Here is an 18,192-nt window from a genome sequence, read left to right as displayed (position 1 = left end):
TCATAGAGGACTTGCCTCTTAGTTGAGCAACACACACACACACACACACACACACACACACACACACACACACGTTGTGGGGAACGGTGGGGCTGTGTCCTGCCACCCGGCTAGCTTTACACCCGAAATAATTACACGGAAACTGTATTCTTTTAAATACTGCCTGGCCCATTAGTTCCAGCCTCTTATTGGCTAGCTCTTACATATTGATCTAACCCATTTCTAATAATCTGTGTAGCCCACAAGGTGGCTTACCGGGGAAGATCTTAACCTGCGTCTTTCTGGAGTGGGAGAATCATGGCCACTCTCTGACTCAGCTTTTTTCTCCCAGCATTCTGTTCTGTTTATTCCACCCACCTAAGGGTTGGCCTATCAAATGGGCCTAGGCAGTTTCTTTATTAATTAACCAATGAAAGCAACAGATTAGAAAGAAATCACTCCCACATCACACACACACACACACACACACACACACGTTCTCATTGGCAATTATTCCTTTAAAACGTTGACATTAAGGTAACCACATTGCTTCTTTCTCATTTTACTCCAAATAGTTAACACAGATTATGCGGACTGGACAAAACACCTGGGAGAGTAAAAATATCCTTGCTGTTTCCTTTGCACCACTAGTACAGCCTAGTAAGAATGATAACGGCACGCCGGATTCTGTGGGACTCCGTAAGTAGATCCTTGAACTCAAAGAATGCTGGTTCCTGGTATTTCACTCACTGTTTGGACTTGGTGGATCACGTAACTATAATGAGCACTGCAATGAGTGGATTGATTCTTCTGTGGCTTTCTTTCTGGAAACAAGAAATAGATCATACCGACTGTGAGCTTACTAGTTTGTGATAGGCAGTAACTGGTTGTGGAACAGCATCTGGTCTAAGGGTGGTGGGAAGAAAGGTTTGTCTGCTGAGGCAAGATTTGAATTGTGATTGGAACGCAGTCAAAAAACCTATTTGGTCAAAATTTTGTGGTAGCATCTTTTGTTTTACTTGCTTTTTCAGTTATCAGATAACCTAATGATTTTTGTGTCAGCTTGATTACCAAGCAGGATCAGTGAGAGGAGAAGAGCTTAGATTTTCGTAGTTCTGTTAGACTTGTAACTGCCACCCAGTTAGAGGAGGCATGCACCTGGGTGAACAGAACCTAGCTATTGTGTTTGAGTTTTAGGGCAGCATCAGAGATGCAGGTGGCCAGCAGTTGGTTTGTTTGTTTTACACACTCAAACTATTCCCACCTGAAAATTAAGAGAGAAGATAGAGAGGAGGTGCAGAGACCTGTGGGCCCCTGAGGTCACACTGTGGAGGTGTCAGTGGCTTGAAGGTTTCCTCATCTGGATCCTGAAGAGTGCTTGGGAGATGTGGTGACTACTTTTAAGGAGTTATAAAATTTTTCCATTTTGACTCCTGTGTTTTTATTTTTATCTCATTTAGAAAGAGATTAAACTCTCAGTTATAAAATTTTTCATAATTTAGAAACTATTCTTAACCAGTTTTTAAAAAATGTGTTTATTGACTTTATACTTTTGATAATAACACAGTACAGGAGGCAAACCATATCCAGGACATCTACATACAAGAGGAAAACTAAAAATAAGAATGGGTTAAAAACAGAGAGACAAAATTTGAAGTTAATGGGCTGCAGCATTCACACCCTTTCAGACTACCTAAAACAAGACTGTGTGGTGTCTAGCACCACAATCAATGAGTGTCCTTTAGCCTGTTTTATGGTTGAAGTCTGCATACCCATGCCGTTCTCTACTAACTAAACTTACCTAAATTACTAGCTAACAAGAAATAACAACATAGAGTTATTTTCCCTCCCATAGTAAAAAACAGAATTGTGATCATTTTTACTCTTTAGTTATCATAGCCCATTGGAAAGTGATAAAGAGCTCTGTGGTCCACGCTGCCTGTGGGCATGTCCTTACGCACGTGCAGCAGGTGCTTTGTGTACAAGCACACTTCTTTCTGTTAGGCTCTGCAGTTGCACAGTAGCCGTGGAAGTGCTTTACTCACGAAAGCATCATAGTGGCAGCAATAGCTATTTTCTTTTATCTGACACTTCTTTTAGGTTAACTTGTGTGAGTCTTAGCTGCAAATATGCTTGCACGCTAGTGAAACTGATGATTGACATGGGTGGTGTACTTCAGGGTATCTGCCTTTATCCCCTACTCAGAAATAGAAAAGGCAAATAAGGCAGTTGGATATTTGGTTGCAAAATACACACACACACACACACACACACACACACACACACACACACACACTGTCAGGGGCTAGCAAGAAGGCTCAGTGGCTATAGGTCTTTACAAAGCAAGCCTAATGTCCTGAATTTGATCTTAAGAACCCACAGAGGAGACCAATTCCCAAAAGCTGTCATCTGACATCCATACGTGTGCTGTACATCATACACACAGGAAGACACACAGATATTTAATGAAATAGGATCAATTGAAATATAGAGGCCGAAATTAAAACAATTTATCTTCCCCCTGAAATACATTTTCAATAGAAATAGCTTTGGTAAGGATGTTAAAGGGAGGAGGGTTGATGAAATTGTATTGGCATGAAGAGATAGTTGTTAATTTCAGGGTCAGGGCACAGTTTTGTTATTTATTCTTTCTGTATGTAAACAGGAGTCTCCAAAAACAGGTTGAAAATTCTGAGGTTGTTACCCCCGAACCCAAAATTTGTATAATAATCACACAGTGAAAAGTTTTAAAAATTGCTATTTACTAAAATTCCATGAAAGAATGGGGAATAAGAACAAGTGTCTGTTTTTGCTAAAATAAGTCACAGTGTCTCTTTGTTCATAGAACATTATCCTATAATTACAGGGTATTAGAATAGACTAGAACACTGGCCGCAAAATCCCATAAAAACAGTACACATGTAAACCCCTTATCAGATGATTCTGTTAACATTAAAACTATTCATAGTCAGTAGTTGACTAAAATGAAGTTACAATTTTTCTTCGGATTTACCACAATTTTTTATTTGACTTAAAGTCAGTTCTTTCTATGACTTTGTTTATGTGGTTTATATGCATGTGAAACCATAAAAATGTTATTTAAAATTTCAAAAATAAGAGTATATTGTTTTAGTTCAGGCAGGGGCAGAAACTACATAATAAATTATACAATTTTATCTTTGGTTTCTCTGAAATTTTATTTAATATTTGAAATTAGTTTTTTTTAAAGGAAAACCAAAATGTTTTTGTGTGGTTCAACCTAAATAAATGACTTTTCTTGATCTTTCCCTTTTTGTTGTTGTAATTGTATATTTTCATGAAGCAGGGTGTCACTCTGTAGCTCTGGCTGTAAAGACATAGGTTTTTTTAATGCTTATTTTTTGTTTATGTTATGAGCATACGCATGTGGGGATGCATGTGTCTATGCACACACATGCAGAGGCCAGAGGAAGTCCCAGCGACCCGCTTGTCTCCTGTACTTGCTGATATTGCTCCTGAAATGACTTTTGACAGTGGTGGCTGTCTCAGATTCAATACAAGGAAACACACTTGAGTTTCCTCTTGTTTTCTTCTCTGGGTCCACTGTTTATATCTGACACTGGCACCTGTCCAGAAAGTCAGCCTGGACACTGGATGCTTTAGTGATACTTTTGCTTTGAGTCCCATAGCCACTTTGTTTCTGTTCTCTGTTATATATCAATATTCTGTCTGTCTCTCTCTTCTGTCCTGCCCCTTCCTGTCAGTGTCCATAGCACATGTGACCACCCAAGAGTTCATTCAGCTGACCTACTGTTGCAAACACAACCTACACAGTATTTAGTCCTTGAGCACGTGAAGTCCTTTCGGTTCCTAATGCCTTGCTCTTCTCTCTGCCCAGATCATTTTCATGCCTGCTAGGTGACTGCACTCCTTTTAGACTCTGACAGAGCCATTCCCTCAGGGAGCCTTCGGCCCTAGCTACTGGAAAGCTACTGAACATCTAACCAAGAACTTCCTGTTACTCCTGTTACATGATTGCTGTTTTGTTTTCTTTATTTCCCCTGTTTTTATCCTTCTTTTGTTCCCTTTTATCCCTTCTGCATCTTTTTACCCTATCCCTTCCACGAATGTGAGCTACCAACATTCAGGGACTTTTCTAGTTTAAACTAGCCATGTATCTAAATGCATTCTTATGTGGCTGACCTATTGTTTAACAAGTAGTTTGTTCAATAATTTGTTAAACAATTTTGGATCAAAGGCACACTTGATATTTTGTACAGTTGAGTTTATGGTCCTTCTTCCTCCTTTTTGTGGCACATTTGATATAAGTAAACATTAGTGTCTTAGAACAGTGCCTTTGCATTGGGGGGGTCTGTATTAATCCACAGCTGGTACAGAAGGCTTCTTTGCCGTGAACTACTGTGTGTGTTTGCTTACTTTCTCTCTGCTGCCCCTCTTTCTGTCTCTCTCTCCCACCTTACACACATACACACACATGTCCGTATGTGAGCACTCTCCAGAGTTCAGGCAGATATTGAAATGTTGCTTTGAGTTTTTCTGTATTTGTCTTCATATGATTTATTCACTTTCTTAAGAAAAAAATTACATTTGTTTTTAATTTATTTATATGACTGTTTTGTCTGCATGTATGCATGTACAACATATGCGTGCCTGCTCCTTCAGAGGTCCGAAGACGGTGTCAGATCCTTTGGAATTGGAGTTATGAATGGGGTTGTGATCAGCCCCCTCCATATGACAAAGAAACATAAAAACAGTATAATATAATATGCAGGGTAAAAATTCTTATGTACTTATCACTTTATCCTTACCCTTTTTCTAAATTATTATTTATTACTCCCAAGACTGCATGCATATAGATAGAAACCTGGATGTTCGCCTCATTTTTGCATGCTGCCTGCTCTGCTCAGTGCGCATTTAGACATTGTGTACTAAGCACTCTCAGTGTAGATTCTTGTAGTTTGACGTTTTCTAAAGATTGTGAAGAAATGAACAGTGTATCATGTTTTCATTTTTGTGCTTGTTTTTAGCCCCATGTGCTGTCAGGAATCTCCAAGACTTGGCTCGTATTTACATTCGACGCACACTTAGAAACTTCATCAATGATGAGATGCAGGCCAAAGGAATCCCACAAAGGGCTCCACCCAAGAGGAAAAGAAAGAGAGTTAAACAGAGAATTAACACTTACGTGTTTGTGGGTAATCAGCTTATTCCTCAGCCTCTAGATAGCGAAGAGGATGAAAAAATGGAAGAAGACAGCAAAGATGAAGAAGAGAAAGATTCCAGTGAAGCTGTGAAGCACGAGGAGCCGCCCCAGAACTTGCTGAGGGAAAAGATTATGAAGCTGCCGCTCCCCGAGTCTTTAAAAGCTTACTTGACATATTTTAGAGACAAATAACTTACAACAAGGAAGAATGCCTATTGATAATTCCCTTACTCTTGTAAATGTAGTGTTTATTAGGAGTTAGAGAATTAATTCATTAGAGTGAATTATTGCAGAAAAAAAGCTTAAGTTATTTCTTTTAATGACAGAAATGATGTATTCAGTGATTTAAAAGATTCTCTTTCCTAAAATCTATTTTTCTTAAATTTTGAGGGAATGCTGTTTTAGCTCAGTGATCTCAACGTGAAATGCATCAATAGCCAGGAGTTTGTGTATAATTATTCTATTCTGGTTCTTCACTGATTTATAGAGTTAGGGTTGGATTTCATTCTGTAAGAGGTTGATACATTGTCACACATATATAGGCTTATTCCAATTGCAGCTTGCATTTCCTTTGTGTGAGCTCGCTTATCTAATAAGGAAAGCAAATGTTTGTAGACCTGCTTACCTTACTTTGTTGTAGACATATTCCGGGCAACATATGAGTGCAATAATAATTCAAGATATTGAATAATTTAGCTTTAAAAACTACAGACATCATGAAATTTTACAGGCCTGAAACTTTTGCTTCTGATTCTATTGCCAAAAGATACAGGGAAAATTCCTGCTTCTCTCATAGAGATTTTAAGAGCACAGCAAGTGAATATTAAAGTAGGAGATGGCTACTTAACACAACTAGTTTGTGTAGGCCCCTTGTCTTTTCAGTAGTTAAAGATAATGGGGTCATCTTAACGCTAGAATTTTAAAGATAGTATATTTAGGATTGCTTTTCTGTAATTATGAAGTATTAGATTCGAAAAGACATTCATTATCCCGTTTGCCTCTGAATGTAGACAGTGAGTCACTTTCAGTTCCCCTCACTTCCTACGTACCTCACGTAGCAGAGGAATGATGTGGTCTGCCGAGGCACTGTACGGGACTTTCAGTTACATGATATTTGTCTTTGACGAGGTAGGCCATGCTCACCTCATCTGTTTTGAATCTTTGTAGTATAAACAGTCATGGAAGTTGTATGTAGATGCCTTTGTATTAAAATTTGGTTCAGAATCAATGAGATCTCTGGGATCCACACCAAACTCATTTCTTCTGTTCTCTGTTTTATTACTTTGGTAAAATGACAGTAGTTTTTATTTTTTGCTTAATGTTACATTCTTAACCTATAATGGGTGTCAGTGCTAAAACAGGCAGTGCATGTTGTTACCAGTTTTTTCCTCGTAAGGCTTGCACACAGCTCTTTGTTAAGATGTAAGATGTGAGCTACTTACTTACTTTTTTGCATCACACAGATTATATGTTTTTAATGGGAAGATTTCAAGGGTCTCACGTATTCTCACCACATCACTGTCAGAACAGCTACTCGGATTTGCCTAAGGAAATACAATCATGATGATTCAAATAGTTTTAAATGACTCAGCTCCAATAATTCTGCATATACTAATCATTTAAAATAGTTTTGACTCAAATAATTCAAACAGTTTTAGTAATTTGAGAGACAGTGTTATGAAAAGGGCTCGTTTGACTTTTGTTGGAATGGGCATGTCCAGTTTTTCTTAACATAATTAGCAAACTATTATTGAGAAATGCCCTATCTTGTTTCTGTCCAAAAAAGGAAAAAGTCATCCCCCTCTTCCCTGAAGTGGTACTGGGGATTAATCCCAGCCTGCTGTGACTGCGATTTAACCTCAGAGCCAACAAACTGTTACATTTAAAATTCTGGTTTAGAATTTTAATTTTCAATTCCTGATACCCATGTAGTTTTATTTGTCCCTCACATTTTTCTTAGTTTTTCTTGGCGCTGATGTACAGATATCTGAAAATCCATGTTCTTCAATGATATTATTTAGGAGAGTGTTATAAGTGATATATTTGAAGTTGGCTGTTCTTATACTGTCTTCTGTTAACTTTGATGAGTTGTACAGTAGATTGGATCATTGCATTTTTTTTTGTCTTTGAAATGTATATTTTGTCCTTTGTAGATTCTTTATTTTTCAGGTGTGACTTTATGGTTGGCTTTTAAAGGTAGGATTCAATGAAAATTTAAGGAAAGCAGTCTTACCTACTGATCTAAGTGCATTAGGTTGAGAATATTTGGGTTCATGCTTATTTTTAATGAAGTCATGTTTGTTTGGCTGTGGAAAGTTATGCTTTATAGGTAAAGAAGTAGCAAATCCAGATGAAATAAACTGAAAAGAAAGAAAAATGCAAGTGATAGTAAAGCATTTGTGATGGCTCCCACCTGGAACAGCACTGGAGGCCCAGGCAAGAGGAATACCTGAGGCTTGAGACCACCGGGGGTTACATAGCAAGACCAGGCTTTGTTCTTCAAAGAAGAGAAACAAAAGAGGATATATAAAAATCATGGGCCATAGTCTCATGGACTTACCTACAGACAGAAATTTACATTTACATTTTGAAGGCAATAAAGACGCCTTGAAGGGAGGAGTGTGCTGCTTAAGTCTTACAGCAGGTTGGAGACAGGGCCTGAAGGAACAGCCACCATCACCAAAATCCCAAGAATCCAGAAATGAGACCGTGCCTACCAAGGATCTAATTGAAATCTGTATTATCCATTGGTCAACGTATTGAAATGTGGTATTAATAAAATGTCAAAATAGCATACATGGTTAAAATAAAATACAAAGGTTTGTTGATTGAGGTGGAAGTAAAAGAAAGCCTGCTAAATCATTGGACATATTGGGAAATAATTTTAAATAAACAGATCACATCATTACACAGCATTATCCGGTGGCCTGTCTTTTATTTTTCTCTTTATTTTGAGTTCAAAAAATTACTGTGCATGTAGATGTTTTACCACAGTTTTCAGGAAATACATTCTGACTATTGACTTAGTGTAACACTCAGTTCCTGACTAAACACCCTAATTAAAGAAGTGGGCATTGAGGAAATCAGAAAGGGATTTATTCAGTGTGACCTCACAGACAAAAAGAAAACAGTGATCTAGTGGCCCCACACCTGTCTTGTCTTAATGTATCAACATGAGCTTTGGGTTGAGAAGAATTCAGTCAAGGAGCATGGGTAGGCATAACTGAACAGTCCTGGATAAAGTGTGGCCCTAGAAGGTGGTCCAAAGAAGTCATTCAGAGGGGATTACTTTGGCAGTTATGACCTCGCCTATTAACAGAAGTTTCTATCCCATCTGGTTCCACTGCCATTCAGTTCCAAAGAAGCACCCAGAGGCCTACGTTAATTATAAACTGGTTGGCCTAGTATCTCAATCTACTTATTAACTTACTCTTACATCTTAAATTAACTCATAATTCTTGTTTGTGTTAGCCCATGGCTTGGTACCTTTTTTCAAGGAGGCATTCTCATCTTGCTTCCTCTGGGTCTGGGTGACAAGTGCAAACTGAACTTTTCCTCTTCCCAAAATTCTAGTCTGCTTGCTCCACCTGTATTTTCTGCCAAGCTACTGGCCAATCAGCATTTTTACTAAACCAGTATAAGTCACAGATCTTTACAGGGTATAAGACCACTGTCCCACAGTACTCTCCGCCCCCCTTTTTTCTTTTCAAAACAAGAACTATAATCCTCTTTTGTTTAGCTTTTTCCTGACCATTATCCATAACAACTTGTAACCAACACTCGAAACAAAGACAAACATTCATAATCCATTTTTTTGGAATATGAATGTAGTTTTCTAGGCTACTTACTGCTGATTGGGTCACTGATAATCTTATGGGGACCTAAAGAAAATGTGGGATTGTAATTTAGAGGCTCTTTCTTTTTTTGGTCTAAATCTCTTTTTACTGTTTATCTATTTTTTTTTTTTTGACCACATGAGTCTTTAATTTCCTAAGGGATATGCCTAGATTTAAAGCCATGGCTTTCATGGCTGGATCCACCCCATTCTTCAGCTTTCTGAGAGTCTAACTTTATAGCTGAGGTACTGGTGGGTGCCATGTTTATTGCCACAACTCTGTGGCTCTTCAAAATGCCTGCCCCCACCAAGAAACATGCTGTTGGCTATTCATAAACACTGTCAAGTGTTTTATGCCAAGGCCTCTTAAAAAAAGCTGCAAGGTTTTTGCAGCTAAAGCTGAGACAGGAAGTTTTTTTTTTAATGAGATATGCTTGCCTCTAGCAATCAGAGACCTCCCAAGAAAATTCTGCTACCAAGAAGCCGTGCTTAATGCTGTTCTTTTATGTCTAGAATTACTTCCCAAGCTCTCTCAGGTTTTATGTGTATATAGCTGCCCACATTGGAGCCATTTGAAGATAGACACTATAAAATAATCCCATGCCAGCTCAGAATTGAGCATAATAAAGGTTTCTTTATTCAAGGGTAGACTCAACAGATCACAGTTCTCTGTATGATGGGAAAAAGGAACCAAATCCAGCAGCTGAGAGTGTACAAGCTTTATGGCTGCACTTAGAGTATAAAGGATCACACCCAAGTGAGCTGGTATCTTGAAGACTATTGGCTGAAGGAATTCCCACAGCACTTGTCTTCACCAGAAGTTGCTCTCCTCTGAGGTTGTAGTGCTGTTGATGCTTCCATTAAACTTTTTCAATGTTTGCTATTCCAAGGAGTCTTGTGGTGCCAAGTCAGGAGGCCAGGCCTTTCAGCAAAAGCAAACATTTAAAATGTATGTGTGTCTGTTATGTGTATGATTGTTAAACTGCTAATGTTACAACGTGTGGAAGTCAAGACCATTTTAGGGAGTTGGTTCTTTGCTGCTGCTTTGGGGTCTGGGCTTGAACTCAGATTGTCAGGCTTCGGCAGCAAGTGCCTACCCTTGAGCCATGCAGCGTGCTGAAAAGCAACTTCTAAGTGACAATTTGAGATGTGTTGAAAAAATGTAGGTCAGTATCTGCCTTTGGACATCTAACTTCCTTTGACTGTTGCCATCTATGAAGGTATCGAGTTCTGTTCAATGTAAAATACTAGATTATGAAGTGTAAGCAAAGCATGAGAGATGGAATTCAGTGTATGTGTAGGTAGGTACACAGGTGTGTATGATCGGTTCTGTCCTGATGGAAGCAGGTCTTACCAGTCTTTCAGTTTCTTCCTTGTCTGGGGTGGTTCTTCTGTGCTTATTTGTAGGCCATATTTCTACATGGTGTGACAGCCATAGTTGATATCCAGAGCAGTCACGTCCCCTCCCAGATAGGCTGTCGCTACCCTGACAAAGGCTCAGGATGTGCTCCTCCTTTTCTTTTGTAATTTTGTAGATCGCCTGAGAAGAGGTGTGACTTCCAGGCTAGTGACCGAGCTGCTGACCCGACTGGAGGCCTGCCAAGCCCACGCAAACAGAATGTTAATGAACTTCCACCTTAGTGTACCTTGGGGGATAAAAGGCGCTTGGATGATAACGCGGGTGGTCTTCAGGATTTCAATGAAGCCTGAGACTCCCTTCCGATATTGCTGTGTGAACTGTGTCTCGGTTATTCTCACGCCTCCATGCCGGTCCACAGAGGGAAAATAGTTTATGTTGGGGCATCAGACCCCGACACTTATTACAGCCTTCTTTTCTGGTGTTCTTTTACCGTGTGCTTTTATTTGTGTGCTCATACGTGATTAGTCTTCACATATGCTGGAATCATGCCCTACACATTACCTTTCTGAACTATGTCATGTGATTACGTTCAGAGGTCACCATTTATTTTACAGTGGCAGTTCTTTTTCATGAAGATAGTTCATGAAATTCTGTTTTTGTATGTCTCATGGCTGTGTGTTTTTTTAAGGGATACAACTAAGAGCAGAAATCTTTTGTGTTTGAGTTAGGGTTATACTGTGTTTATCCCCTGTCTGTCCAAGAGCTTGATATGTAGACCAAGCTGGCTTAGACCTGTGTAAGCAATGTTTACTGAACTTAACATGGCTATTACCTTTCACTATTGGGATGGGAAGGACTACAGAAAACTTTGGAATCACAGTGAAGGAATAAACAGGGAAATACAGCCAAGCAGCTAGGCTACATGATAGAAAATGGGAAGAAGATGCTCACTGGAGTTACTAGGTCTTCCAGTCATGTAACTTTGGGGACTGATAGGATATATAGCTGTGAGATTATTTCCCTAATAGATTTACCCAATAAATGAAAGGCTACTGATTTTTGCATGTTAATTTTAATAACAAGCACTTTAATTTTAATGATAAGACCTACTGAAAGTGCATATTATTTATATGAGTTTTCTACTGGAGTCTTTAGGGTATCCTGTGTATACTCAGAAATATATGCATATTCATGTCATCACATCTACAGATAGAGATCCTTTTTTTTACTTTCCTATTTATAGCTTTTATTCACTTACTGCTCTGGCTAAGACTTTCAGTGCTATATTTAGTAAGAGTTCAGAGAGTGGACATCCTTCTCGAATTTGTGATCTTAGTTGGTAATGCTGAGTTCTCCCCATAAAAGTGATGTGGCTGTAGCTTTGCCCTATATAGCCTTATTATGCTCAGATATGATCCCTCTAGTTTGAATTTCTTCAGAACTTTTAAAGGGTTGTTGAATTTTGTGAAAAGCCTTGTTGCATTTATCAAGACGATCATGTAATTTCTGTCTTTGAGCCCATTTATGTAATTTCTAACATGGATTTATTTTTATTGAACCATCCATGTATCTCTGGAATAAAGCCAACTTGAGTGTGAATTTTTATTTGATGGTTCTTGAATTTGTTTTGTAAATACTGTGTTGAAAATTTTTGTATCAGTAAGGGAGATTTTTCTTTTTAAAATTGTGTCTTTGATAAGATTTTTGTCATCAGGGCATTCTAAAAGCTTAATAGTATTTCTTTTCTATTTTATAGAACAGTTTGAGAAGCATTGGGGTGTTAGCTTTTTTGGACAGTCTGGTAAAATTCATCTCTGAATCCTTCAGGACATGGACTATTTTTTTTTTACTTTTTTTTTTTTTTAAGTTGGGAGACTTTAAATTACTACTTCAGTCTCCCAGTCTGCTGTAGATATATGTAAATTGTGTATCTCATCTTGGTAGATCAATCATAAGCATCCATTTCTTTCAGATATCCAGTTTACCTAATGATTTTCTGCATATCATTGATATCTGTTGTAACAGCATGTCATGTTCAGAAGATAGCTTTCTGTAGCACTTGTTTTAATAGCTTTTCAGTTAATGTGACTAGACACCGTGACAAAGGCAGTGCACAGAAGTTTATTGGAGCTTCACAGTTCCAGAGGGTGTATGTAGCATGGCAGCAGGCAGAAAGGCATGCCACACGAGCAGTAGATTATTGCAGGGAGCCACTGCTTGTTCATTCCCAGCCGCCCAGAATAATCACACAGAAACTATATTAATTAAAACACTGCTTTGACCCACTAGCTCTAGCTTCCTCTTTGCTAACTCTTAATTTAGCCCATTTCTATTAGTCCGTTCTGAGATTAAACTCATGTGCCACCACGTCCAGCTCACACTTTACAAATTTTTAAACTCTTATGTGTGTATTACTCCTTCCATCTCCTTAGGATATCTTAGGTGAATCTGATTTCTTAATGTGTGGTCTCCTGTCTAGGTAACACGTGGTCTGTAGTGATAGTTTACGTTTTAACAAAGCTTGCCTGAAGATCAAGAGTACAGAGCTAAGCCACTAGAGGCCAGGGAGTGGTGGTATACACCTTTAATCCCAGGACTTGGGAGAAATGTGGTGGGATCTCTGTTAGCCTACACAAGATTGTGTCTGTCTAAAAGAGAAACAGAGCTCACACAAAGGTGATCCCAGCACTTGGGAGGTGGAGAGAGGAGTATAAGGCAGAAGGGGCCAGGAACTCAGGCTGTCTAAGGCGTGGTAGAAACAGTTGCAGTCTCAGGGAACCAAAAAAAAAAAAAAAAAAAAAAAAAAGAGAAACAGTTGCAGTCTGAGGATCTCCCCTGCAGTCAGAAGATGAAGTCTGAGGACAGGATTGCCCCTTCGGTCTGAGCATTGGTAGAGGGAAAAGTTCTCTCTAGTGACTGGCCCCTCTAGTGACTGGCAAACTCCAGCAGACTCAAACTATAAAACTTAATAAATTTATGTAACCTAGAATTGGCATTCAGAATGATGTCTGTGAAGCCTTACAGCTCCTTTACTCCAATTGTGCCATCTGCTGGGACACACTGGTGTCTACCCGACTGTGTGGATTCCCATGGTTGGGCTTTACCAACTTAATACAAACTAGAGCCACCTGGAGAGAGCGTCAACTGAGAGGTTGCTGTGTTCTTAGTAATGAGGGGGGAAGGTCCTGGCTACTGTGGGCAGTGTCATTCCTGTGCTGGTGGGTCAGGGTTCTATTAAAACTGTAGTCACGATAAGCAAGCACTGCTAATCCATAGTCTGCTTCAGTTCTTTTTTTTTTAAATTTATTTATTTATTAAAGATTTCTGTCTCTTCCCCGCCACCGCCTCCCATTCCCTTCCCCTCCCCCAATCAAGTCTCCCTCCCTCCTCAGCCCGAAAAGCAATCAGGGTTCCCTGTCCTGTGGGAAGTCCAAGGAACCCCCACCTCCATCCAGGTCTAGTAAGTTGAGCATCCAAACTGCCTAGGCTCTCACAAAGCCAGTGCGTGCAGTAGGATCAGAAACCCATTGCCATTGTTCTTGAGTTCTCAGTAGTCCTCATTGTCCGCTATGTTCAGAGAGTCCAGTTTTATCCCAGGCTTTTCCAGACCCAGGCCAGCTGGCCTTGGTGAGTTCCCAGTAGAACATCCCCATTGTCTCAGTGTGTGGGTGCACCCCTCGCGGTCCTGAGTTCCTTGCTCGTGCTCTCTCTCCTTCTGCTCCTGATTTGGACCTTGAGACAGAGACAGAGACTCACATTGGAGCACCGGACAGAAATCTCAAGGTCTGCTTCAGTTCTTGCCTCTAAGTTCTGGCTTAGAGTTCCTGCTTTGTCTTTCTTCTATGGTGGGCTAAAACTTGTAAGCCAATAAACCTTCTTCTCCCCCAAATTGCTTTTGGCCAAAGTGGTTTATCACAGCCACAAAGAATCAAACTAAGATAGGAATTTATACCAGAGAATGGGATCTTGCTATAAAGGAACTATGTGACTTTTATGCCTTAGTTTTGTGGGAGTAGGGTGGAGGATTTTGGAGCCTTGGGCTGGAAGAGTCAGTGATTGCTCAGAACTCAGTGGGTTATACTGTGCGAAGTGGAAGATAAGAATGTTGGAAGAAATGCAGATGATAGAGGCCTGGACTGTAAAGTTTCAGTAGAAAGTGAATATTCTATCAGGGCTGTTTGTGTGCTATATTGGATTTGACAGCCTGTTAGAAGGAAACTTTTCCTTTGCTGGATAGCTGGACTTGAAAAAGCAGCTGTGATTAATGAGACTAGATTCATTAAGGCAAGTGAGCTAGGTTAGCAAGGATGAAGTGAAAGACAGAAGGATGTGTTAGGCTAGAGCAAATGACCTCAGGTATGTACCGTCAAAGTAGCAAAGTAAGGAGCAAAGACTTTCATGTTCTGTCCCGAGGGAGGCTAGTCCATGCCTTACTATATATGTTGAAGAAGAAGGAAATCCATACTATAGGGTGGTTCTGTGCCAGAATTTTCCTAGATTTACTACTTTATTTGGCCACTGAATCTATTTCTTCTATGGTATCGTCATTGTCTGAGATTCTCTCTTTCATCTCTGTATTCTGTTATCTATATAGTTCCTGTTCACTTAACTTTGTTTTCTTGTTCCAGAATTCCCTCAGTTTGTGTTCTGTATTGCTTCTATTTTCATTTTCAGGTCTGGAACAGTTTTATTGATTTCATTCAACTGTTTGTTTTCTCTTGGTTTTCTTTATGGGATTTATTCATATCCTTCAACTTTTTTGTTTCTTTTTATTTAAGGAATTTGTTTACTTCATTTCCTTCTTCATTCGTGTTTTTAACTTTTGTTTCACATACATTGTGTTTTGCCCGCATGTATGTCTGTATGAGGGTGTCAGATCCCCTAGAACTGGAGTTATAGACAGCTGCTATCTGCCGTGTGAGTGCCAAGTCAACGCTCTTCACCGATGTGCCATCTCTGCAGCTCTTATTCACTACTTCTCTAAGGACCTCTATCCTCATAAAGTTGGTTTAAGGTCATTTTCTTGTGCTTCAGCTCTGTTGGATATTCAGAGCTGGGCTCTGGTGGTGATATCTTGCCCCGGCTATTGCTGCTTACATTCTTGGGCTGCTTTCTAGGCATCTCAGTGTGGGGTGAGTATAGGCCTCAGTGTCAATTTCTGAGTTTTTCTTTGTTGGATGATTGTTTTCTTCTTTGGTTTCTGTTTCCTTTCTAGTCTTCTGGATTATGTGACCTGTGATTGAGCAGGCTTTCTCCATCTGAGGTGGGGCCTGGAATTCTTGCAGATGTTGTGACCTCTGGGCCAGCAGGGAGGCTCAGCCTAAATTGGGGACTGAGACCAAGTGACAGGGAGGGTAGAGGGGATTAGGCATAGTGTAGGTGTGGGCATCTAGAGAGTGGAGGGAGTCAGAGGTCAGGCAGTCTACCTGTTCTGGCTGGTGTGGCCTGTAGCTGAGCAGGGTGTCCAGTTCAACATGTTTTCTTATAGAACCCAGGACTACCTCAGAGGTGGAGCTACACACGATAGGCCGGACCTTCCCAAATCAGTCATAAATTATGAAAATGTCCCAAAGACCTGCCTACAAGCAGTCCTATGCATTTTCTTACCTGAGGTTCCTCTTCCCAAATAACTCTTGTGTCATTTTGACAAGGAAACCAAAACGCATGTTAATGTGAACATTTTGCCGCCAGAGGGCAGTATTCACCTACAATTGACTAGAAAGCCTGGGGAAAGAAATCACGGCAGTTAAGGATGAACTTACTTTGCCTCTTCAGGTTTGTAAACTTGACAAAATTAGCTCTTCATTTCCTAGGAATTGAGTTTCCCAGTTTTCCTTTTGCATATACATTTTTGATGCTTGATTATATATAATTATATCTTATACACAATTGTATATTAATATACAATATATTTACATATAAATCATATATTTAGACATATATTAATCTATATAATTATATATAGGCAACATATAATTAAACACACCATAAATTATATGTATAATATGTGTGTGTATTATACATAAAAACACTGTAAGCAGAAAGCTCTAGTCTTTAAACATGTTTTTAAGAAGTTAAAACTGGATTATAATAATCAGCGTTTAGCTCTAAGGCATACATTTTCAGGGTTAGCTGCTATCTTATGCTTATGCATAGAGAGCTCATTGCTGGTGATTTCATGTAGCCTGCCAGTCAGCGCGTGAAAGCAGCTCAGCCAGTGTCTTTGCTCATAGGCTTCCACGCATGTTGTCAGGTGGGTCTTCTACTAGCAAGGATGGAGCTCCTGCCGTTACACAGACAGCTACTGATCACTAATGATGAAAGAAGCGAACAGGTGTGGCAAGTTGGACTCAGATGTGAGTGAGTGAAATGCATGGTTTTCTAGAGGAGAACAGAAGAAGAAATTAAACATCTTTTTAAAACATGGCTTGCAGTAAGGAGGAAATGCACACCTAGATGAACTAATTATAACCACCTGCCCTTTAGGACTTGGTAATGATTCCATGTATAAAGAAGAAAAACTCTTCTGTCTGGGTTCAATAAATAATCAATTGAGCTTCAAACAGCTAAGGGCTAAGAGGCTGGGCCTTGTATCAGAAGTGTAGTAGAAGCAACTTTGGAAAACATTTGATTTGCATTTCTCTGCCTAAAGAGGGCAGAGCTTTGGTGTTCATAGCTTTTTACTCTGCTTTCCCTTCTAGTTCATTGGCCCCATGGTTCCTTCTCCCTGGGAATGGCTTTCCTGTTCCCAAACTAGTCTCAGCCCAATCCTAGTCAACATAAGAGCTTCTGTTGGTGGGGTGGCTGCTGCTTTCCTGCCGAGCTTCTGAGGGAAGGATGGAACTCAAACTGCTGGCCTGGACCTCCTGCTTTCTCATGTTTTCCTGGTGCTTGCCAATGCTGTCCTGTCCCTGGTGGTGCCTTTGCACCACAGCAGTAAGCACTAGACCAGGGATGCTCAACTTTCCTCAATGCTGTGACCCATTAAAACAGTTCTTCCTGTTGTGGTGACCCACAATTATAAATTATCTTTGTTACTACTTTATAACTGTAATTTTGCTACTCTAATGAATCATAATGCAAATATCTGATATGAAGGATATCTGATGAAACCCCTGTGAAAGGGTTGTTTTCAGTCCCCCCCCCCCAAATGTTGCAGTGCACAGATTGAGAACCATTGCACTAGACAGGACTGCAATTATCAGGTACCCCAGCGGATCACAGCCTTGTAAGTTAGCCTGATTTCCTGACTCTTTCCATGTACATCTTGGCTCCCTGCTAGCACCAAGGCTGTTGATGCGCTCTCCCTCCTTGCCTTCTTGGAAGAGACTTTTCTCTTCCAAAAAATGTTCATGACTTGGCTCTGTTGGCAACAAAAATGTGATTTAATGTAAATATAGTTATATTTGTTCCAGATATGGTTATTTTTTCCTAGTATCTCTGAGAACTTATCACAGAAAATTACCTTCATTCTCAGTAACTATTCTGCAATATTTTGATGATTTATACTTTTAATTTTTTGTTCCCAAATCCTTTGGTTTTGTGGTTATGTCAGCATGCATCTATTCTATTTAGAAAGACTAAATTTAACTTGAGAATGAGGCACCAGTTGATAATATGTGAATTGTACCTCCTAAAAATGGGATGTACATGCCCTCAGAAGACCAACAAAAGGCCTTGTAGACTTCTAGTTGCTTAAAAGTCTTGTTAGGGCCGGGCGATGGTGGCACACGCCTTTAATCCCAGCACTCGGGAGGCAGAGGCAGGCAGATCTCTGTGAGTTTGAGACCAGCCTGGTCTACAGAGCTAGTTCCA

The 18,192-nt window shown here is 39.8% G+C and overlaps 1 protein-coding gene across 4 annotated transcripts in view; it reads left to right on the top strand.

Annotated features, from left to right (window-relative positions):
- Positions 1-8,100, top strand: part of Pcmtd1 (protein-L-isoaspartate (D-aspartate) O-methyltransferase domain containing 1) — a 61,748-nt gene extending 53,648 nt beyond the window's left edge. For all 4 annotated transcript variants that reach the window (XM_026786570.1, XM_026786571.1, XM_005362239.3 and 1 more), the window contains 2 exons: positions 555-678; positions 5,007-8,100. In XM_026786570.1, coding sequence (XP_026642371.1) covers positions 555-678; positions 5,007-5,374 — 492 coding nt within the window. In that variant the 3' untranslated portion in view covers positions 5,375-8,100. The remainder of the gene's footprint in view (positions 1-554; positions 679-5,006) is intronic.
- Positions 8,101-18,192: the final 10,092 nt, after the last annotated feature.

The sequence above is a fragment of the Microtus ochrogaster genome, linkage group LG5 (genome assembly GCF_000317375.1).
Source record: "Microtus ochrogaster isolate Prairie Vole_2 linkage group LG5, MicOch1.0, whole genome shotgun sequence".
In the NCBI taxonomy this organism is placed as follows: domain Eukaryota; kingdom Metazoa; phylum Chordata; class Mammalia; order Rodentia; family Cricetidae; genus Microtus; species Microtus ochrogaster.
The sequence above is the reverse complement of the archived record's forward strand: the minus strand, read 5'-3'. Positions and strand labels throughout refer to the sequence as shown.